Genomic DNA, 25,040 nt, shown 5'->3' on the forward strand with positions numbered 1-25,040 from the left:
CCTGTCATTTAATAGCTCTATGGCCCTGGAAAAGTTATTTGACCTCTGTGTGCCTTGGTTTTATCATTCGTAATAATAATGATAGTACTTTTAAAATACTAGTACCATCCATATCTAGCACATGGTAGGTCCTGTGTATTGTCTACCATTATTGTCATTTCTAAGCTCTCTATTTTAGAAATATTCTGAGATCCATGCTTTAAACACTTGTAATAAAAAAAGAATCAGATTCTACATGCTTTTAAATTTTTTGTATTAAAAGATTTATTCAATGTAGAGCTATTATTGAAGTTTCAAGTTGTATAGGTTATTCAACCGGATAAACTGAGATATCATTTACTAAAATATAAAGTTTGAAGGAGACAGAGTGGTAAGCAGAAAAGTACCAAGAGCTAAATTTAGAACATGTTAAGGTTAGGATACCTGTGAATTATTCAAGTATCAATGTTAAATACAATTTTGGATGTAAAAATCTGAATATGAGAAATAAGGGCTAATGATAGAAATATCAGTTTTTGTCATAAAGATCATATTTAAGGAGAAGGGAAATTCTCATGCGATTACTTAGATAAGAGATTTTAAATGAGGAGGATTTTCAGCTCAGGTCTAGACTAACTTCAACATTCAAGAGACGGGTAGAGCAGCAGAGGTGTTTGAGATGCCTGAGAAGGAGAAGTTACCGAGAGAAAAGGACCCCAGGTGTGTATGGTCACGGTCGGCAATGCTTCTAGAAAAGAGTCATCAAAAATTAAACTGTGATGAGAGAAGAAGATGAAATCTGAAAAACAGTTAATGGATTTGACAATGTGAAGTTTATTGGTGCTCTTGGAAAGAGGAGCTTTGGCTGTGTGCCTTTAAGGGAGCCAGATTGGAGTGGGTTGAATGGTGGATGTGGGTGAATAATTGATGTTAGGTTGCACTTACAATTAAAAACATTCATACAGCTCAGCTGTAAAGGAGAGCCAAGAAATAGGGCATAAGATGGATGATAGCTCAAAAGAAAAGGTTTTTGTTTTCTTTGTTTTGGTGATTAGTACAATCCAATAAATAATGTTGAATATTCCAGGGAAGAGAAATGAATAACTGAAAGACCAAGTCCTTGAGTACATGAATAGATAAGCAGAATATGGCAGCAAAAATACTCCCTAGGATATCAAGAAGAAAGTGGAAATGGTGGAAACATGGGAGAATTTCTTTCTACTGGCTTCTACTTGTCTTGTTGGTTGGCCATCACTTGTACAAAAGTGTGGGCAAGGAGTGAGTCATTGTTTGCATGAGGAGCACTAACAGTTAGTGTTCTGTAGTTGTGTTGGTCAGTCTGCGAGGTAGACCTGTTTGATTACTAGTGTTGTCAGGTTAGAGTGGACAGAGAACTTCACTGAAAATTAGGTTCCCTGGGTCTTAGTTTGAGGAGTTCTAACTCAGTCCTCTAAATCAACATGTGATCTTGGACTAAGCACTTGAAGATCCCTGAGTTTCACCTTTTTATTCTATAGAAAGATAATGATAGAGATTATTTAGAGTGACCAATAAACAATGCTACTGCTTTATTATAAATTTGAAGGCAGGTCTTTAAAAACCAACTGCTTCCCAGTCAAAATGGCTGCACACATAGTTATCTGTATTCATGAACGAAAAGTATAAAACTTTCAATGTGCCCTTTATAAAATCTGTTCTCAGTTATCTGTGGGCATGTTTTCTATTTCTTATAGTCTGTTATATGGAAATTTAAAAATAACTTTATTACTTGACTGCTTAATTACAAAAATGTGCCCAAGGCATAAAATGTAGAATCAAATATAAAACTTAATTTGAATTTTTGGTACTATGGATGGACTGCCCCCCCCACCACATGTTCATCCAGGGACCTCTACCTCCGCCTCCTCCATGGCTCTTGTGACTTTAAGTGTACTTTATAAATTTCCATCCAGCAACAACACGATCAAAGATGTGCAATGAATCTTTTCTTTCTTCTCCGATAAATATCCTTGGTCGTAACTAGCTAAAAGTGTAGCAAAAGACATTTAATTTTAGCCGCAGGGTATCCATTTTCTGTCACGCAAAAAAATAAATATACATAAAAGTAATAAGATCTCATAGAAAACAGTGTGGGACACAGCCATCTGACTTCAATTTTCTGAAATGCAAGGGGATGCAATTAACTCCCTTGTTATGATTAGCCTGTTGGAGCTGAGTCCCCTCAGTAAATTATAGCACTCACAACAGCCATAATGGTGTCACACACTAAATATTATTTGTCCTCTGATTTACAGTCCTGCAGATGAGTCATGGGACTTGTGGATTAATAATAAGGAGAGCCAAGTTCAAGATTTGGCTTTGTCTGTAATAATGTGCTTGCCTATTGGACCTTATTAACATAGGTATTTGTCAGTTCTAGGATGAGACATTTGCCTCGGGAACAGTATTTAAGGGGATGCCAAAAATTCAGTGATCATGATACATAACATTTAAAACAATACCTTAAAAGCAAATCTCTGTCTTAAAAATAAACATTTGGGGGCCGGTGGTATACCTCAGTGGTAGAATGCATGCTTTACTTGCAAGAAGTCCTAGGTTTAAATATCAACAATGAAATAAAATGAAATTGATGATAAAAATATAAACATTAATAAAGACAGAACCAGTAGCAGCAACATGCTGAGCTTAACTGGAGGCTGCATCAAAAGAAAAAATAATACTGATGCTGCCTTTATTTAAATTTTTGATATTTTCTTCATCACAGATTGTGTGCATTATTTTTTTTTACATTTTCAAATCTTGAACTAAAATGTCATTTGCCTCAATTACTGAGTTATTTGTTTGTTTGTTTGTTTGCCTCCTGAAATTTTGTGCCCAGGTAGATGCCTCACTTGTCTCACCCTGGTCTCTGTGTTATTAATTTATCACCAAAACAGTTGGCATAGGGAAGCACTATGCTCATCATTTGTTCCTGCTGCCACAAAGAAGCATACTTTCCTTCTGGAAACCGATCACCTCTTACAGTCCCAAGTCCTCTTCCTTCTCATTCCTAGAAGAGGGTTTATTTGTGTGCAGCCCTGGAAAATCCCCTGGATGGTTCTCTCTACCTCAGATAACCAAAACAACCACCACACCAGGAAAATAAAGAATGTTTGAAAGACAAGTAAATTTCATATGTTTTGCTCAGAATTAAGGAAGAGTAGCGAAGAAGGCAGGTATAAAAAAGTCAAGTTTTCCAACTGAAGGATCCCTGTGAATCTTTCTACATATATCTTACCAATATAGGTAAATCATCACTTCTGTACAGTTAAAACTCACAGAAGGATCAAATCATTAAAGTCAAAGAAAAATAATTGCACAAATATATCAAAATATATTTTACTATAATGTATAACTAAAAAGAACAAATTTTAAAAACATGCTGTCCAGCCTCAAAAAAGCAAGTAAACAAAATTCTGAGCTCCAATATATCGAAGGGTCACCTGTCTGACCTTCTCAATTTGTGGTCTACTCTCCTCAGAACACTACCGACTCCACAAAGGGAGGATCCATGATTTCTCGCTTTACATGTGTTTGATGTCACCATGGAAGAAGATGCATGGGATCTTAACCACCCTCACATGCTTTACTAGGAGAGAACCATCTCAAGGTGCACGGATGGGTAGAACTCTAAAGCCCAAGCAATGACATATGAAAGAGCTTTCACAGCAAATGAGCAAGGTGTGTGGCAGGGAAAATAGGTTTAGGGTGAAGGCATCTGTGGCAATCTTTCCACCTTGAGATTGGCAAGAGGATACATCTTCAAGAGAAGGCAACTCAGGACTAGAGAGAGCCCCTGTTCTGCCCTCTCCCCTTCTGCACTGCTTCCTCAGAGGTTAGGTCCTGGAACAACATACTGACTTCTTCAACTTCATAATCCCCTTTAAAACTTATAGTTTAGGTTATCTCATTCATAAGGTCTGAGACATATATTGCACTATATCACATTGATCTTAATTGAATACCATACTTCATCGTTCACCAAAACACATGGGATAAAAGAAAAGAAAACCTGCTTCGAGATACAAGGTTTCAGAAAAGCCATCAAAATAATGGTCCAAATATTCAAAGACAATGAGTTGCATGATGTACCCTAGGTTTTTGTAAGATAAAAACTGTACTATCCTATGCAGTTGCCCTTGGTGACTATTATGTTATACTTTTGTCTTATAGTACATTTAATACTTCATTTCATTTTCTCTCTCTTTATCTCTTTAGCTTCCTTTCTCCCTATCTGCCTCCCTCTTTCCTTTGTCTGCTCTTTTATTTATTTATTTTTTTCCTCATTACTTACACAAGTATAAGCCCACAGCAAATCTTGAGCACTTCTTCTTGGGTGTTGAATTGAAAGCATCCTTAAAACAGAGAGAAGCCTAATTGTAGAATTATGGGTGATTTTGCCTTTCGTTTTTTTTTTCTGTTTTTAGTTGTTTACAAGTATACTTTTTTCCCCCCATAATCAAATAAACATATTTCAAACCTTCCAACTCTTTATCTTACAGGAAAAGCCTGGCTCTACCTTATCTGATTTGAGGAAAAATATCCTGCATATGTACAAAAACTTGATACAATATATAATTTGGAACTTGAAATTCCTTTATTTTTTATTAATTAAAATTGTCTTGGCTATTAGGCTATGTTTTAGATCTCTGTGATAAAGTCTTCAACTGTCATGTAATAATTCCTCAAATGCCCATGCCAATATGGCTACACACTTAACATTTTAATTAAAATAAATGGAAATTCTGCCATTTTTTTTTCTTGGTCCTACCACAAATTTAGAATGTAATCCTACCTAGAGAAAGGTGGACTTGAAATCAAATACAAATACATATCTCAAAAGAGAGCTCCGTTTACATCTAGGATTTTCTTCATTTTTGTTTTCAAGAATAATCAGGAATATCACATGTGCTCTATTAAAGATGCATTTAGCTAATACCTTTGTGGGTGCTGGGAGATTAGTAATGAGGCTTAGAAAGTTACATAGTGAGCAGGGAACATTATAGAGCTACAGATATTTTAAGAGTTCCCTGAATCTACTATCTATCCAGCTTACGGCTTTTTACAATCGAAATAAAAATCCCACCATAAATGAAATAGAAAACTTCACTAATTTCCATTCACCAATGATGGTAGAAGCCCCCCATGGGTTATTAAGTCTGAGAGATGTGTGAACAAACATGATAATAAGCAAGCAAAGTGTATCATAAAATATACTGTGTTCATTTATTGTGACAACTGGGGTGTAATTATACTAGGAAATGTACTGCACTTTAGTCAGTGAAAGTAATAAAATCTGAACACCAGGAGACCTTTCTCGACTCTGTGCTATTAAACTACTTTTGAGGAGGTGAACGATCTAAAAATATGGGAGGAATGTTCACTTTCATAGATCAGCAAAGTGGGGGTTAGTCAGATTCTCTTGTAGTCTTATGAATAAAACCTCTGTTTTTTCCTCATTAAGTGTGGATATAGTACAAAAGAACATTTCTCTCAATTCCTGGGTAATTATAATGCCTTTAAGGTTTATAGATTACCTGTACTATTCATTTTCCTTTCTTCCTTCAATTAAAGAAATAGGGAGAGGAAAAAAAAAACTCTCACCCTATTGTATTGATAGTGCCTTTGCAAAGCTGAAAACAGAAAGTCAAGGGAAACTTGGAAAAAGATAAGAAAACAAAGGTCCCTATGGGAGATGATGAGGTTGCCAGACGCTGAGTGGGTGTAATGATTAAAGCATTAATGGAGGTCACTATGAAAAATGAAAGAAACACGTAATTTCAGATTAGGAAATTCTCTGCTTCCCAGAGTGAACTGCTATTTGGGAAAGTATAGTTAATTGAATTTTATGACACTTTTTACAAAAATTAAAATGCATATATTTTACTACCCTAATAGTTTTATTGCTACTCTGAGATTTATGTGTAGTGATACACCAAAAAGCATATGCAACAATCCACTAAAGAGCACCGGAGTGAATTACTATGGTTTCCTTTTGTGCTTTGGCAGCCGACAATCAAGATCATAATTACAGGACTGGAGCCACCTGCCAGCTCAATGAACAGAACCACGTGGGTCCACATAAAATAAGAGCAATTTTAACATTAAAAAGAAAATGAGTGTTAAGCCTTAGGGGCCTTCCAGGACAGCCTATGGAAAGCTGGGTATTTATTTTGTCTGAACAACAAATGACTAATTCTTACATTAAGACCCTTTTATTGACGCAGGAAGAGTAGGGTCTGCCAAGGCTTTTCTGGTTACACTAGAGTATCTAATGAAATGAATGCATGCATTCAGAGTTGCTTGGGAAAGGACTGGTGAATCCAGAGCTCTTGTGGTGGATTCTAGGTAAATTTCAGATTTGAGCATTTATTCTGTCCAACGTACAGAAGCCGGAACACAGGGATTGGCCCTCACTTGATCAAAACCACTGTGTTGCACTTGCTATACCACTGGGGATTACCACAAGTCAATGAGATAGAAATGGTGAAGTCAAGAAAGTGAACCACTTAAGAATTTTTTGAATTAGGAATTCTAATATACTAGACAACCTGATCTACAACAATGTAATGTTTTCCTCTGAGTTCCTCTAAATATCACTTTCTCTGAGGAGTCTTAGCTTGATTCCTTTGTCTTCCTGATCATCCTTTGCTCTCCACCCTAGCACGCTTCTATTAGCACAGCACTTCTTACAGGTTAATGTGCATAGGAATCATCTGGGATCTTGTTAAATGCACAGCCTGGGTCAGTAGGTGGTGGTGGAGAAGAGGGAAATCCTGTGAGTTTGCATCTCTAATGAGTTTGCAGGTACTGCCGATTCTGCTGGTCCTCAGAATATATTTTGAAAAGCAAGGTATTAAAGCTTTTCTTAAAATGTCATATCATAATCTATACAATTCATTAGTCATTTCTTGTCTATGAGCACCCTGAAAGCAGAGACAAAGGCAGCATCTCAATAGATCCCAATTCTAGAATGCCTACCAGTTTGGGGGAAAAGTAGAATCTTACCATATGGTATTACCCTTAATTCTCATAACAATCCTAAAGATCTGTTAATTATGTTCCCATTTTACAGATGAAGAAGCTAAGTCTCAAGCGATGTTGATCAACCTGGCTATGGTCAGGTGCTAGGTAAGCAGTCAGAAGACAATTCTGGATCTACCTCCCAAGTCTGTGTTCTATTCTTGTGCCCCCTAAAACCGCCCCTTGTTCACTTCTGTATATGCAGAGTGTGGAGCATCTGTGAGCATTTTATCTATAGGTTTCACCTTTGCTCACATTAGCTCCCTTGTGTGGAATGTTCTCCCTGCTTCTTCCTATCCAATTAAAATCCACCTCACTCTTGATTGCTTCCACTTAGCTCACTGGCTCTTAGGTTTTCTCTCTCTTCTGAATGCACACATAGCAATTGTTTGCATCATACAAAGAGCATTTAAATTGCTAGTTATGTTATGAAAAAATGTATTTAATTCATCCAAGAATTACTTATTGAGTATGTTCTAAGCACCATTTGTGGTTGCAAGCATTTGCAATGATACATGGAACAAAACATACAAAACTACCTGCTCTCCTGGGTCTTGGGGATCATTTCCCCAGCTAACATGAAAACTCATAGGGAGCAGGATTCCAGTAATTTTACTTTCTGTATTTCTCACCGTGTTTTGTTCATAGTAGCTGTTCAATTAATAATGGTCTCTGATTTGGGTAACTTACCATGTAGATGTGTTCCTAATATACAGGAGAGTCCGAATCACAAGACTTCTCTTTTCTCACAAATGACCTTATGAAGTGAAATGCTGCTTTTGTGTTGTTCCTTGTTCTCTAACAGTGTTTTAGGTCAGAAGCAGAGTTACTAAGGTTACACATGGTGTGATTATCAGACACAGAGATAGAATGCACCAAAATCAAATCACCGTAGTTCCCAGCATATCTGTTCAGGTGTATAGAAATTTCAGGCAACTTGATGAAAGGCCAGTCTCACCAGCAACAATGATTTTCTCCTTTCTACACACCCAAACTATTGACTACAGAAAAAAAAAAACAAAACACCCTCCTAACTAAAAAAAAAAAAAAAAAAAAAAAAAAAAAAAAAAATTCTTATAATATCATGATTTCTTTTCTTTAATAACATCCCAAATTTGTGCTATCTTAAATAGGGAATGCATGTATTTTTCTGGGTTATTCAGAATGTTCTACATTCTACTTTATAAAAAGCAGCAATTTTAAAATCTGCTCATGCACTAAAGCTATACAAAGGTTTTCTTTTTGAAGCTGCAGTCTTTGTAAAGTTTCATTAGGCATATTGGTCTCATGTGTGTATAAATACATGTACATGTCTACACACACACATATGATGCAGACCAATAGATGAATGACTTAAAAGGAAAACTAGTATTAAACCCGCTATGTATCCTTTCCTTCTGATTTTTGCAATTTCATACATTGAAGAAACCTACATGTATTAATCTTGTGTCCATTTTAAACATGTAAAATAGAAATGTAGAAATTCACATGCTCCTTCTCAACTTGGCTATGTTGTTATACATTGGAAAACTTCTTGATGTATTCCATGGATGGAAGACCATGCAATTTGAAGTGAGTTCCAATTCTTATTAACATGAGGCACACGTCTTCACCTTGGGTACAGCTTTTGTAAAATGGGTGTCACTGTTTCTTCACACAAGGATGTTATAAGAAGAAAAATTTTAAAATAAAAAACATATATAGTAGGTGTTCAGTTAGTAATGGTTTCCCAAACATACTGACAATCTTGCATTCCTATTATATTATTCTTTTTAATCATTAAACACCATTATTTAAGTACCAATAATAATTATATTTAGCAAGTACACAACTATGATTCCTACATTGGTAAAAATGTTCAACTTAAAATAAATTAGATGGAAATAGATATCTGAGAGGAGTTATAAATAAATATCTGGACAAACATAAAGAAACAAATAACTGAATGAAGTCTTTGCCCTGTGTTTTAGGGTAAATTCAGGTTTCCTTTCTAAAAAGAGGAAGACATACCATTAATCAGATTGCTTTTTCCTGGTTCTTTCTTTTTATAGGATTTGGCAGGAAAGGTGTTTGGCTAAAATATAGCTTCAGATTAGTGGGTGTGACTGAGCTGTAGCCTGCATCCTACAAAAGCCTTAAAACGTGAGTAAAAATAAGTCTGAGGTTTGAACAGAAATAAAAAAACAAGAATATAGTGACAAAAAGTCATAGACCCTTAGAATTCTAGACAAAGCAATCAAATTCTTCTTTTTCAAATGGGGAAACTGCAGAGTGCAGTGGCACATGCCTATAATCCCAATGACTCAAGAGGCTGAAGCAGAATGATATCAAGTTCAAAGCCAGCCTCAGGAACAGTGCGGTACTAAGAAACTCAAGAGACCCTGTCTCTAAATAAAATACAAAGAAATCGGGCTGAGGATGTGGCTCAGTGGTTCAGTGCCTCTGAAGTCAATCTCTGGTGCCCCCCACAAAATAAAATAAAATAAAATGGGGAAACTGAGGACCCTGTAACTTAGCTGACTTGCTCGAAGTTAGACGCTGAGGTCCTGGCTGAAAAAAATCTTTGCATGTGAATCACATGTGATTAAAAATAATCAAGAAATATTAAGATCTTATTGGACATGGATTATTTGCTAACGTGAAGGAAAACTAGAGAATTACCAATAAATTGGGATCACATTTATTGAGTGAGTAGTATGTAAAGATGGCAAATTTTTTAGGCAATGAAAACAGATGACATCTGAAATGTGTCTTATGTGAATGGCACTTTTGACAATGGTTCAGTGGACTCTCATTTCTTCTAGGTTCAAATTTGCTTACAGAAAAGAACACAACTTCATTTCCTATCTATACAAATTATCAGAGTATTGCTCAAAAGAATCCAAAAAGATAAGAAAAAAGGGATTGGATTTGGTCATTCTCCTCACACTATGGGAAAAAAAATTGGTTTTGAACTAGATTTTTCACAGCATGACTGGTATGAATGGAAACTCTTCAAACCTTCTCAAGATTGCCCTCCAACCAAGGAGGCTGGTAATCAGAATGGAAATTTGTATTTTTTTTCATATTACCATGTGTGAAACACTCGAGAGTTTATTGAAACCCTCAGAAATTAAGTCACGTTTTGTCATAAAAAAATTCTTAGGGAGAATTTATTTTATTTTATTCCATTAAAAAAGCCTTTTCTTATCCTGAAAGCATAGAACTAAGAAAAACAGATCCCATTCCTAGAATTTCTAGCTCAAGAGTGCTGGGCTGAAACCTGAGAATATGAATTTGTAACAAATTCACGGATTATACCGACAATGCTGATACAGGTATCACAGTTTGGGAACTACTGATACTACTGAGGTAGGTCAACTTCTTAACTTCTTTTTTTTTTCCTTCAGATATTCTACTTCTAGCATTCTAGAAATTTATATTTAAAACTTTCTTTCTTTTTTTCCTCAATCCTTCCAACAACCAAACAAGTTCTACTTCTGATGCTTTCACTATGGTCTCAGCAGACAGGTTATCATGTAGGTAGACTGGAAGGTAGGAAATAGTCATCATCCTTTAAGGCTGATTTCCAATATAGTCCCTCAAAATACCAAATCCAAGCAATTAGGCAAAGTGAGCATCTTGGTCTTGGGACAACTGTGCATAAAAATGACATCCTTTGCATGTTTCATATAGAAAGCTAAATATCAATATTTTTAATTTCATCTGTACAACACCAAGTGGATAGTTGGCCCTTCTAGCTTTTGCAAAGGGAGCACTTAGAGAATTCTTCAAGGACACTGGTGCACTAAAGCCAGGCACACAGTGATACACTATTATTAGAGAAACAGTATCATTTTCCCCAGAGATATGATGTTCCTGCCAGAAAAACACTGAAATATTGCAAAATCTTAAAGTGCATATAAAAAATCAAATAGGCAGTGTAGCATTTCATAATGATGTGATTATTCCTGCAGGTATCAGCTAATTAATGAGTAAAAAGTAAAGTGAACAAAAAGTAGTTATCTTGAAATGACAAAAGGTCCTAGCATTTGTCAAATTTAATGTGATAATATATAAAGCAGGACTTCAGTGGAATTGAAGAACAGAGAAATTGATGTTTTCTAAATCCATCATCTTTCACAGTGTGTATGCATGTGCTCGCACACAGGCACACACACACAGACACATACACATTTTCTCAAGGTACTTCTTAGCTATATATAACTTGAATCACTGGGTCTTTATTAGCAAGAATAAAGATAATGAAAAATGCATTTATAGTAATATGATACAGCATAATAAATTACTCCTGCCAGATGTTACATGGTATGTATATATATTTTTAAAAAAGGGTAGGAATAGGCAGGGAAAAACACCACAAACATACACACACACACACACACACACACACACACGTGTGTACACAGTTAACTAATGGAGGCTTTGAGACACCAGTCTTCAAATATTACCAGGCATTTGACATGGGCTAGGCACTGTAAGAAATATTGTCAAAAACAGAAGAACTGGATGTAAAATGTAGTTGACACCTTTTAACAGTACATGTTTGGCCTCCAAAGCAGAAGAAATCACCCAAGAACAAAGACTGTCCTATCCTGGATAAAGTTGACCTGAACTAGGTTATCTGCATGGGGTGCATTTCCTTAGGCAGAGTAGAAGTAGGGGTGGTGAAGGACAGTCCAGATGAGGGGATCATTTGGCAGAGACAAGACCACACGAACACTCCATGAGTACATCAGTGTGTTCTACACATGCCTATATCATATAAGTTGATGCCGGAGCATATAAGAAAAAACATGCTGTGGAGGCGCATTTGTTGAATAACATGATGGAGAACGTAAATGTTGAATGAAAGCATGAAGGACCAAGCATGTAGCCAAGGAAATGAGGATCAGTAAGACCTACAGACACCATTAGAAAAGGAAATACTGGGGTAGCAAGGAGTGGAGTTTTCAGGTGATCTTAAAACCATAAATGAGAGCTGGTACAAAGAACTACTCCATTTGGCTTTATGTTGCCATAGCTTTCAGGGACTAAACTAAAAACAAAAATTATAATCATCATCATTTTGCTTGCTGGCTCTGAATTTCAGAAGACAAGTTGCATTCACGACTCAGGCAGCAGCCTCTCTTACTGCATGCCATAGATCACTTTTAGTTCCATGAGATTTAATTTTAAGAACCTTAGGTTTTATCTTTAGCACTTCAACAACACTGAAAATGCTTCCAGGTTTTGATTTACAGAATTATTGTCACTGTCAATAAAAGGAATGTGCCTGACACACCAAATCCAGTTTAATTACTTCTGTGATGTCTCCTGCGGCTGAGAGGAAATGGTATTTCTCTGACACTTTCCTGTTTTTAATTTAGCAAAATGGGACACTTCCCCTGAATAGGGCCTAGGAGAGCAGATTCATGATTGATGCCATTAACACGGACCCCACAGTTTCAGCAATGCTCCAACTGTGCAATGATTACATAAATCTGGATCCTCAGTTCTGGATTCCTTCAAGTTGTACATTCAAGTGAAATCAAAGACTTGGTGTACAGCTGGTCGCAGTGCCACATGCATATAATCCCAGCAACTCAGGTGGCTGAGGCAGAAAGATTGCAAGTTTGAGCCCAGTCTCAACAGCTTAGCAAGACCCTAAGCAACTTAGCAAGACCCTGTCGCAAACTAAAAAACAAAAATGGCTGGGGATGGCCTCAGAGGCAAAGCACTCCTGGATTCAATCCCCAGTACAAAAAAAAAAAAAAACTTTGTGTGTAAACATGGCTGGTATACTGGGCATTGTGTCATAATCTGGAGAATTCAATAGCCTGTTTTTACCCAGCAGTATTCACAGTGTCAGCATTGTCCTGAGCTGTTGGAATCCAGATGAGGCCTTGAACACTTCCAACAGGAGGACTGCCAAATATCAAAATACACAGTGCACCACTCATTTGGAGAAACCAAGCAAAATATATTCTTTATTTTCTGCTACATATTCCATCTGTTTGTCTTCTTAAAGGGTCATATGTTATATATTTATAAGAAGCATTCACACCTACGCGAACAGTTTCCACCGTCTCCTTCAAATGCAGCCTCCTCCTTGTTCACGACCCATTTTTTAAAAAAAAATCTTTCTTTATCAGCTGATCCTTTTATGAAACTTGCTCCATTCTGAAATTATTTCAAGTTAAGAAATGCCTTTGTACCTCCCAATCTCACCAAATCCTGGGGAGATGAAGCCTCACACTCTCTAGGTCATTTTCTGAAAGATGTGAATTTAGATCATTAGAGTCATTAAAATCATGCACTCCATAACACCCAGAGCTAACAGATCATTCTTGTATTTTATGCTGCTGTTGAATGCTACCAGAGAGGTAAAAATGTATAACAGCACAGAGCTGGAGAGAAGACTGTAATTCCTCCCCATAAAAGAATTCTACCCTTTTTAATTGCTGCAGTAAATCTCATTAAAGACACAGAATGCTTTGTTCAGGAGGGAAAAAAAAAGGATCACTGGACAAGAGGCATCTTCTTCACAGTAACATTTTTTTCCCTTATGATGTGAATTATCCCTAATGCAAGCACAATGTTATTTTTATCTTGACCTTTTCCTGGACTCTACATTTCTTGAGAGCTTTCTTTCCCTTCTCTACAAATACGAAGGGCCCATGGTCATTACTATTAATCTCTGTAGTAATTTTTCATGCCCTGGGCTTCATGCATTCTCTCATGTTTCTCTTATATATCTTCCAAAGACCTTCAAGGACCATACTGCTAACCTCTGATGTGGATTTATTTTCTTTCTACCTCCACAACTGAATAAAGGAAAAGCCGAAAGGTAATTAACATAATGAAACACTTGGAACACATTCATTGTTCAGCATGACACTGAATCTGAGCTGCCTGTTTCCCATCATAAAAATACATTTTGGATCTGATTTAAGCAAAGGAACGTTAGGTAATATTTTGCCTGATTTCATGATCGAATATTAAATTATTATTTTTGAAAGGCTGTCACAGAAAAATCACAGAAAATTCCCTTCTCTCTTTCTTAATCAGTACCTTTTTATAATAGAACTGCAAGTTAGTGACAGTGTGCTTCGACAGCTCACCTTGAATTTTTAGCTCCTCTTTAGAAGTGGCAACGAAATAGTTGAGGGGAAGAATGTGTTTCAGGCAGCACAGTGCTTAAAATTAAGTCTAAGAATTAAAGAGTCAGAAGAGCATAAGAATAAATTGCAGCGTTAGATTCTGCTTATTATTAACTTCTCTGTGGAATTTTTTTGCTGGGGAACTTCCAAAGCACTGACATTGAAGGTACCTCTTTTTGATGGACTATGGGTGGAAAGTAGAATATGCTTTTAGAGATAGACTTACATTCCAATTCTGTTTGTGCCAATAATTAGCCATTTTGACCCCAAAAGTTACTTAAAATTATTTCTCAATATTCTCATTTTTTTACATTAAAATAAGAATTTTTTGAAAATGAAAAATGTGAAATTTATAGAATATAAACAGCATGCATATCATACATATTAATCCTGTTTTTAACAGCAAACTATGTCAATATGATCTACATAAAAAATTTTTATAGTTCTTGTGCACAAGAGAAGTATATAAACCACCTATGCCAGATTCAACCTTCCTTTTAAATCCAAACAAAATTATATTCTTTTCAAATAAAATATTTCATAAAGTTCAAACTAATTCTGTTTAATCTTATACTCCTTCTTAAGGGGAAAAAAACACATGATAATTTGATTCCATCAAGTGGGGGAAGTATTTTACAAATTATTTTCTTCACATATCTTCTTAACAAATGGATATTAAGTTATTTATTATTTATACATATTTAATATCATGCAGAATTCTGAAAATTCATCATGATTTCTCTTCATTTTGTTCACCAAACCTTCATAAAATCCACATTAAAAGCAAAAGTAAACCTAAGGCATGAAGTTTCAGAAATCAGTGCCTATGATTAAGGCTATATCTCCACTCTAGCCTGGATTCTGCACCTGCAGTATTGCTATGGGTGGGAGGCAAAGTGACAGATCTTGGCAAAATGTACTCACACAGAAACAAAAGTAGCCACAGGGAGACTGTGGTCATAGATCCATTTGAAATAGTATCTGTGAAAATTAGAACCACAGTCAACCCTTCAGGATAGTTAACCAAAGTGATTGGCAAAACTTTTTTCAATGTAGCCCTGGTGAGTTGAGATGGATAATATTCACCACAGTAATGCAAAAGGGAAGGCCAGCTTCATATTTACCTAAGATTTGTGAAGAAGAAGACTAGCACAAGAACCAAATTAAGGTCCAACATGGTCAGAGTTTTCATCAAGTGAGAAAAAAATAGAGGAGAGGATACAAGCAGGTAAAGAAAACATCCCCAGTAAGCCTTTCTCCTTGATTTCTTTCTTTCTTTTTTTTTTAATGTAGATAGGTCTTCATAATTCTCAAGTTTCTGTTTCATTGAGCAAATAATCTTCCTTTGTAAAAATATCAATATCCTACTTTTGTTCTTTTTTTTTTTCTTTTTACTTATATATGACAGCGATTTCTGAGAGCCAAAATGGCAGCATGTACATAAGGTAAAAGGTGACTTAGAGTTATGGATGGCACAGCTGTTGCACAAGGCAGCGAACTGATCTAGATAATTGAAATGAAGCAAAGCTCTGTTCTACTGTTTTGAGATTTTTCTTCCCACTTCTTACATAAACATAGTCTATACTATGATCTAGCTGCCTGAGTGCAATATGAAAATACCAACAGTTCCTTTCATGTATCTATTTTTATGATGTCTATTACCAATAAGAAGAACAAAAATAAATTTATATAAAATAGGAGAAGATAGCACTTCTGTTATGTATTACATTTCTCTACCATGTATTATGCTTTCTTTTCTTATTGCTTATAAATTGCTTTAAAAAGCTTAAGGACCATCATTTAGAAATGCTTGAGTGATTCGAGGTTAATAAGACTCATTACAATTACAATAAGTATCTGTCTATGGATACAGCTAATTGTGAATTTAGCCCTATATGGTTCGAACAGCAAGTCAGTCCACAACTTAATGCTATTGGTAGCTCAAGGAGGGAGAGAAATTTATTATGTTATTACTTGGATATACTTTTTTCACATATATTATGATTCACTTCCATTACTTTGAATATCTGATTCTCTTTTCAAACAACAAAAGAAGAAACAAAGCTTAAGATATTTATAAATGCCATGGTAAAAAAAAAAAAAAAGTCAAATGTACTTTATCCTTGCTTCTGTGAATATTTGTAATTCTCATACAAAAGATATAATGAATTTGTATCAGATTTTCTCTTGACCAAGTTTAGAATTCTGAAAATAGTCTTTTTATTAGCAGAGCCCACACCCTCCTAAGTTATAGCACCAAAAGAACAGCATTATGATGTATTACTCCCTTATGGTAACAGACATCCTTGCAGCTGAACTGTAATTTGGCACACTACATTTCCATTCTAATGTAATGTGACAATGTTATTATGTTCGCTATTTTCCATGTGATCATAGCCATATTCATCTTCTCCAACCTGACATTAAATTAGCTAATATGGTTATATTCTATTCTGGACCAATGGGAAAAAGCAGAAAAGAATTACTGAATAACATACTGATCTGATGATGATGAGTGATGTGCAAGCATGAATTGGTGATGTGTAGATGTTACATAATGAATGTAAACTCAGCACAGACCTGACATACAGTAAGCACTTGATAAACCATCAACCCAAGAGAAAGTTAACAAATATTTACAACATAAAATAATATGTGCGACACACTATTACCCTAAGATTTCCAAAGAAGAAAAGGTAACGCTCAACTCAGAGAACTGAAGAAATTTCCATGGGATAAAACAGTTTAAGTGGAAGTTGAAAAGGAAGTGATACTCTTTCAAGCAGAGATAGTGAAAAGAATGCAATCCAGGTGGAATGAGAGCACTCCCCAGGTGGAAAGATTAGCATATGTAACGCTGAGGAAATTGGAAAGTGTAATGCTGTACAAAAAGCCATGAGTAAGTAAATTGGCAGTAACACACCATATGGACAAGGATCTGCAATAGACAAGTATGAAAATGAAGGACAGGGTCAGAACACGAAGGTTGATGAACTCCAGACTGATGAATCTAGAGAGCAGTGTTGACCACTGAGGATGCCCCAGAAATTGTTTTGAAAGGTTCATGCATTCAGTCTACATTGGTTTAATGTGTTGCTATTATCACCAATTACATGCAACATGCTATACAAAATACTGGGCTTATGAGCTAAAAGGAAGAAAAAATGTAAAAGGAAAAGAAATGTTGTTTCAGGAGAAGTACATAGTCTTATAGGGAGATGAGATATAAGAAACTATAAAGTAGAAAGTGATGGTTGATCAAATAGTAAAATATCCCTAAAGAAGTCAGAGGAGGAAGAATATGCCTGTGGTTGAGAGAATCAGGAGAAACCAGTGACCTTTCAATCAGGGAGAAAAGGAAGAACAGAACTAGGAGAATGGTCCAGGATGGATTGGAGGAAGGAGGGAGGGAAGTGGGGAAACAACCAAGAAAGGACTTCAAGAAGCCAGAGAAAATGATATGCAGATATGAAATTTGGCAGTGTTGAGTTTGCAACACTACATGCCCTGCACACATCATTTTGGTTAATGCGTGGGTCACTAAGATGGCAAATTTCCATGGAAGAAAGCATTTCTTACAAATGCATTTCTTCCAAATAGCATTTGGCATCACTTTGTGCAAGTGCCTCTTTCTTGAAAACTTCTTTTCAGTTCAATTAATTAGTATGATTTATCCAAGATTACACTTGCATACTATAAAGTATTCCCATCTTCCCATTGTTAATTATATCTCCAGGCTAATATAAATAAAAATTTCTAGTTACTATAATCCATTCCTTGGGAATTATCAGATAGATGACATTTAGAACTTGCATTTTGGAGAAAGGTTCTCATGTTTAATGTGGTGTTTTCTTTCCCATATTAAAAATATTTGTTCCTATTTCCTTTTCTGTTGTTGTTGTTGTTTCCTATGAAGTTGAAGGCTATAGTCCCAAAATTATGAATTATAAACTACATTAGAGATATAACTTCGTTAATAAACAAAATGCCCTATATGGCTTTATTATAAAAAAGAAATGTCACTCTCTATACAGAAAAGGAGTTTGATAAAATTCAATCACATTAATTCTATTTGTGCATCTTATAGAGAAACAGTGAGATGTAGACATAAGATGTATTTGGATTAATTTAAAAAGTGAGGAAAATATGGCAAGATACTTCAAGCTTCAACTTACATGTCTTCAAAGTAACAATTACTATTGTACCTTCTACTAATTATAATCGATATAAAAATATTATTTTTAATATTGATTTTTGCTTACATAGCCTAATCACCAGAAAATCCAAGATGAGAATCATGGAATCATTTCCCATTTCCAGAAAACCCAGTATGAGCTAATGATTTAATCAAAATGCATGCATTCCGAGAGCTCTCCAAAGCAATTTTAATGCTGATTTGTGCAAGAGGCATATCAGAAGACATATTTATTGAATGACATTTACCTATTTACAAGAAAATAACAAATAGCTTTATCATTGTGATCATTACTACTATCACCCAAGAGCAGTATACAAATAGTTTTCTGTAAAAAGCGATTTGGACAGGATGATACTCAAGGTTGGATCTTGATGTTCTTTTAGGAAAAGCCCAACAAATACTTCCGGAAAATTGTATTCTTCATATTTAACTGGTATATGAGGATGCACAGTCTGACACAACCAAATGGCAACTGTTTTGTAAAACATGGAAACTAGATTAAGAAAAATTTGGCAGAGAATGTTCTTTAGCAAAATGAAAAATATTTTCATACCATAAAGCCCTCTCAACTACCACATGTAGTCATACATCTGTCAGAATCATATTCAGGACTAAAAATTTGCCATAATAAAATCAACAGAATTTCAGTCTTCTGGTCCTCCTGGAAAATAACTATGTCATTTTCTGTGGGACAGGGACAAATGCAGGAAGTTACTGCTCTAGAGATGTATATGCATATTGTTATTAAAGCATTTATAAGGGTTACACATTCTTTGTTTTTTGCTTATATTGGTACTTAGTGAGTCTTTGCTTAAAATTATTTATGTAACTCAAAATAGAGTTATTGGTTTTAAGTGTGATTTGCTTTGCAGAAATACTGTGTTTGCAATACAAATAATACATTTTTATTGTTTCAAGTTTACTATAATTTGATGGAAGATAACACTAGTAAAATGGAGAAAGATGGTTCTCAATCTCTGATGGCCTGGGCATTGCAGACTTCTTCCAAGTATAAATTTACCTTTTAGTAATGTATTAATTGCTTGCTTATTTATAGTCAATATTTTAGATGGGAAACTGTTGAACCGTATTTCTAGGCCGCAACTCAGTTCAATGGAATATGTAGTTTGACTCCACCTTTGACGGTATGATATACATATCTACTGACATGAATAAAGTCCAAATTGACAAAGGTCAGAAAGAACAAACTCTAGACATTATTTAAGTCCACACTCAAGTCTACCCTCTGCTGTGAAACCCCAGTCTTTTAATCATGGCATTCCCTATCCCATAACCTAGAACATTAGCTTTGCAAGTTGTAGTATTTATAACATAAAGCATGTAATCTACTTTGCAAACAGGAGGCTTTGTCAGGGATATTCTTTTAATACAGCAGAAGGAAATGCTTTTTAGGAAATGCTTTTCGTGTTCTGATAAAGTGCTTTAAAACAAGACGATGTGAAAGTTAAGAAGCAAAACTTTGTCCTAAGGACCAATTAATTCCACCATGGCTGCTATAATATAGATAAGACACTAGCAGGTATGATCTGATATAATGCAAATGCTGCATTTCATTGTCATTCTTACACCAAGGGATGAAAAACAAGGGAGAGTACTTGAAGGACAAAGATTAAATACATTGTTTTTAGTCATTTTTTTTTTTTTTTTTTTTTAGTTTTTCGGCAGGCACAACATCTTTGTCTGTATGTGGTGCTGAGGATCGAACCCGGGCCGCACGCATGCCAGGCGAGCGCGCTACCGCTTGAGCCACATCCCCAGCCCAAATACATTGTTTTTAAAGTGAAGGCAAAAGTGGACTTAGATATAGAAATAGAGAAAAATGTAATTCTTGGAACCAGTCACCAAAATCACAGTCCTAAAGAAATGATCTCACAAAATTAAACACAATTTCATATAAAGCACTACGAAGTTTCAAAAACGAGAGGAGAATCACCAAATATAGGAAATGAAAAAAGTTCCTTTGAACAACATGACTGTTAGTCATGAAAAAAAAAAAAAAAAAACGAACCTGCATTTGAAATCTAAAGAATCATCATCATCACAGCCCTTAGGTAATGACGTCCCGGAATAATAATTTAATATGTGGGAAATGTCCTTCCTGTAGAAAGAACTGCTTCCCTTGGTTATGAGAGCTCAGGTGCATAGAACATAAGGACTCCCAGTTTTAGACCTTGAATAAGGAATGGTAGCTAGGAGTGACAAGGTAAACTGTGGTACTCACGGTCATTGCAGAGTGGCCCACTGAAGGAAGTCATGCTACAGTCACAGCTGAAACCATCCCACTGCTGTAAGCAGACACCTTGATTGGAACACGAGTCCTCTTGGCAGGTTGTGCTGGGCCCTGTGAAACATTCCAAAGGAAACTCGGGTTTTTAAAAACAATCTAAAATATTTTACACGTGAGCTAGATCACATAGAGTAGTTGCCAACACCTCAAATTACATGTCCAAACCAGTTGTGAAAGTTCTAGCTCACACACCTGAATTAGGAGCTGAGAAGCTGTAACATGAAGGTTTTCTTAAGTTTCAAGTATATGACAAAATACATGATAGTAATAAACTAAACCAACAGATAGTAAAAGCAAGTGCATAGTTTCCAATACGATCATGGTAGCAGGTAATCTCACTCCATCATCAATAACTCTCTGTCACCATTTGGATTTTTAGAAAATGAATGGATCTCCTTAACTTCAGACCAATGAAATAGAAGCACCATGAAAAATGGAGATTATAACTTCATGAAATTGAGATAAAGATTGGCAAAATAACCAAAGAGAGTTATACAGAAATGCCCTAGAAGTTCCAGATGTTTCCCTGCCCAAACTATGAATAAAGTTATGATTGCTGGGTGTTTTGGATAGGTATGTTGGCAAGTATCAATTCACATGCTTTAACGATCTCATGCAATTAAACAGAAAATGAAAAACTCCAGATAGATGGCATGCCCCCATTGAACATACAAGTCAAAAGAATGCTGGTCTGGTTCTAAAGAATCATAACTAGAACACTGGAAAACAGAGAACTAAAGAAGTATGATTGAAGCACTAAAGGCAATCACTATACAAACAAGTTCAAGACTGAAAGCCTTATGCAAACTCTGCTGCAAAAGGAGGTTTCAAGAAGGGGAAAAAAATGAAATTGGAACCCAAATAACAGTTACAGCAAAAATGTAAAAAAACAGTTATTTTAGGTTTTCCCCTGTGTAGTATGGGGTTTCAGTCTTGTTGAATACACACAGGGCTATCTACCTTGCAAGTCAGCTTTCATCAATGCAACTTTGTCAGCAAAATAAAAAAAAAAGCAAAATATAGTAAATGTTAGTAAGCAATACTGAAATGGGGCAAACACAGAAGAACGTTCAGATTCAAAAGAGCATGCTGCTGTAAAGGGGAGAAAATGCTATGTATAGCAAACAAATTAAATTTAACAGCCATAAATCTTAAGAGAAGCCAAAATGAGAAAGCGGTAACGTATTAGAACTTTACTGTACGTATGTGTGTATATGTATGTGTATGTGTACATAATGGTTGATTGAGTCAACGATATATAATGAAGGAAAATTAAAAGGGTTATTATAATTTTTCCTCTCTTCAATAAATATGAATGCATTACCAAATAGACTGTGTTGCTTTTTTGGAACATGCAAATAGCATTTTTCTTGTGTAATACAATGTGGACTGCAGTCATTAACAGACCAATTATCCCTTTCTATGTTTCCCTCCCTAGGTCTTTTTTCTTTCTCTTGCAATTAAAGCTTAAAACTGTCATACCAGTTATTCACTGCCAACAGTTGGACTTTATCATAACGTCAAACTACCAAAATGTAGGTATCTTTTGAAATGGATAAAAGTAGTGAGAATGGAAGAAACAAACTGTAAGATAACTCTCCGTAGAGCGAATTCCTTTGTAAGATTTCAGTGTGGAATATTCGTCCTTTCTCTTTTCAGTTGGGAGTACACTACTCAAGGACTTCAGAGTTATGTTCATATGAACTACTACACCTTCACGATGGTCTTCAGCCCTAGCAAGCTGCCTGATGAGTAATTATTACAGTGAAGAGTCACATAAAAGGGATAGCTTTGGGTGGGAAGGGAATGCAATCCAACTAAATAGTTTCCAAGTGTAAATTAAAGATATTTTCTAGTAAACAAGATTTTTAGGTTTGCTGAAAATATAAAAATAGATGCCAGCCTAATTGGATGCTACTAATAGTGAGAGGCTTTGAGGTACTTACTTTACTGATTAAAACTGAATTGCCTCTGTAAATTGATGTTGTAAAATGGGTTTTAAACATGACCCTTACAATCACATTTCTATAGGAACTTTCTCAATAAAGGTACTCTTCATAGGAAATGACTGGATTTAGTGTTACTTAGGTGAATTTTCACAAATTCTGAAACCATGATATTATAAATTCTGATTAGATGATGATGATGATGATGATGATAATAATAATAATAATAATAACAACAACAACAATAAGAATAGTTTTTAGAAGTAGCAATAATAATAATAATCTCTTAGGTACAGGGAGCCTGAATAGATGTAACCATTACTCAACTTTGATTCAAAGTACTGAGCATTACTGAATTGCTCAGTTTTTATGGTTGTTCCAACCTATGAGAGGTAAGTGGTTTACAGATCTTTAAGATTGAGAATAATCAGCATTTTTTTAAAAAAATAAAGTCTCTCAAAGCAACCCTCTTTGGCAGCCTCCTTCCTAAGATGAGGGCAGCAATCCTCACACAGGCCTGATGCTACCTGATCAGAGAGTTATTTGTTCCCGAGCCTACACAGCTGAAGGACAGACAGGAGCATGAATTGATGAACAAATAGAGTCTTGATGTTTTGTTTTGTTTTGTTTTTTCCAAAAAGCATCAGCAATGCAACTGTGAAACAATGCAAAACTCTAAAAATAGTAAAACTGCAACCCTAGAAATTAATCTGCCCACATTGTAGAAATGCAACTCAGAATACCTGCCAAACCTTGGTGAGCACAAACACATCCTTTATTTTTATTATTGTTTTCATTATCACAACAGTCTTTTTATATTCAGGTATTATAAGAGAATGCATGCCTATGCCTGACAAGACACAATTCTCAAAGTACTCACCTTCTAGAATAATGCTTAAATACTGACAGGCATTTGCACAAGACAGAGCCTTGAATTTATTTTCCCCTTTAGTTACATAATGTTTCTTTTATTTTATCACTGACTAAAATTGGGAACAAGCCAAAGGACATTTGTATTAAGTGATTTAAAAAAATATGTCTGAAAAGGAGAGAAAAAATAAAGGAAAAAATTATAATACACGGAAATCATAGGAACAATAGGGGATGATCATTAGATGCCTGGGCTTTCAAGGAAGGTAAATTGAGTTTGAAATACCTGTCATTAGGCATCTAACCTTAGGGTTGTCACTCTACCTTTCTGAGGCTCAGTCTACTCATTAAAAAAAAAAAAAAAAAGGCAACAACACCTGATTTATAGCCTTTTGAGGATTTAAACAAGAGAGCATATGTAAACATATTGGCACCATTGCTTAATAAATGATGGCTATCCTAATTAAATAGACAAGTATTTCTGTCACTTATCAAGTAGTCTAGGACTGAATGTTGTGGGTCTACGAAAAGATGATCAAATTTTTCACCAACTTTTTGTACAGAAGTTATCTTGACTTTAGTGAACCTGATTATTGCCCTCTAATTTTTGTTAAATAAGCAGGAAAATGCCGTCCAAAGCAGTAATTGTCAAAATGTGGGCACTACAGCATCACCATCAGTTGGGCACTTCTTAGACTTAAATTCTAGGGCTCCCTACCAGGCACTCTGGTTCTGGTCTCTGGGAATGTGGATTTAAACAAGGTTCCAAGTGATTCTGATATAAGCTAAAGTTTGAGAAACATTAAAGAGACTTTGACAGGGTAAGCGTTTACCCCTAGATGATATGCATTTAACTTTTTTTAAAATTAACTATTACTCACTGAAATAAGTTAAAAATGAAAGGTATAAAGTGAGTTTTAAGGAAAAGCCAAGAACTTTTTTGCATGCCAGGAGCTTAGAGATTTGTGGGTCTCATTGGGTAGGAATGATGAAAAATGTTGACAAGTTGTTATTTGATTGCTATACTATTTCTATTATCATGGAAATTGATTCCAATGTGATTTGAACTCATGCTGCATGAGATAACTGTCTTTCAGGAGATAATTTATGGGTATCTACAATTTAATTCCTACTCCTAAAAACACCTAACTCTATCAGGTATACTTAGGACAAATACATAAATACTTAAGGTTGTTAACCTAGATATTGGAAAGCAAGAATCCGGAAGTTTCATTGTAGAAGGGAAGGGACTTATAATAGTCTAAGACTAAAGAGAAAGGGTGTGAAAGGGGTAAAAGTTATTAAGGCTCAGAACTGTAAAGCCTATGGAAAGAACCAATATTGTTCTCAACTGAATGAGTTAAAATGTATAGATGGTAATTTAAATCCACCAAGACATTGTGGAATTAATCATCCCAACCAAATTGCTTACTAGATCAGGTTGGAGAACAACACCAAGTTCACTACTGCAACTACCCTGTGTAGAACTTCTCACTTCCCTAATCTTCTCTTCTACCCACTCATGAACATTAGAT

General features: G+C 35.4%; 1 protein-coding gene across 33 annotated transcripts in view; it reads right to left on the reverse strand.

The window, feature by feature from the left end:
• Nrxn1 (neurexin 1) overlaps positions 1-25,040 on the reverse strand; it is a 1,060,252-nt gene that overhangs the window by 486,164 nt on the left and 549,048 nt on the right. For 27 of the 33 annotated variants that reach the window (XM_076833753.2, XM_076833750.2, XM_076833726.2 and 24 more), the window contains one exon: positions 20,624-20,743. In XM_076833753.2, coding sequence (XP_076689868.2) covers positions 20,624-20,743 — 120 coding nt within the window. Of the gene's footprint in view, positions 1-20,623; positions 20,744-21,649; positions 21,677-25,040 lie in introns of all 33 variants that reach the window. The other 6 variants (XM_076833743.2, XM_076833738.2, XM_076833757.2 and 3 more) reach the window with 1 other exon arrangement.

The sequence above is a fragment of the Callospermophilus lateralis genome, chromosome 14 (genome assembly GCF_048772815.1).
Source record: "Callospermophilus lateralis isolate mCalLat2 chromosome 14, mCalLat2.hap1, whole genome shotgun sequence".
Lineage (NCBI taxonomy): Eukaryota > Metazoa > Chordata > Mammalia > Rodentia > Sciuridae > Callospermophilus > Callospermophilus lateralis.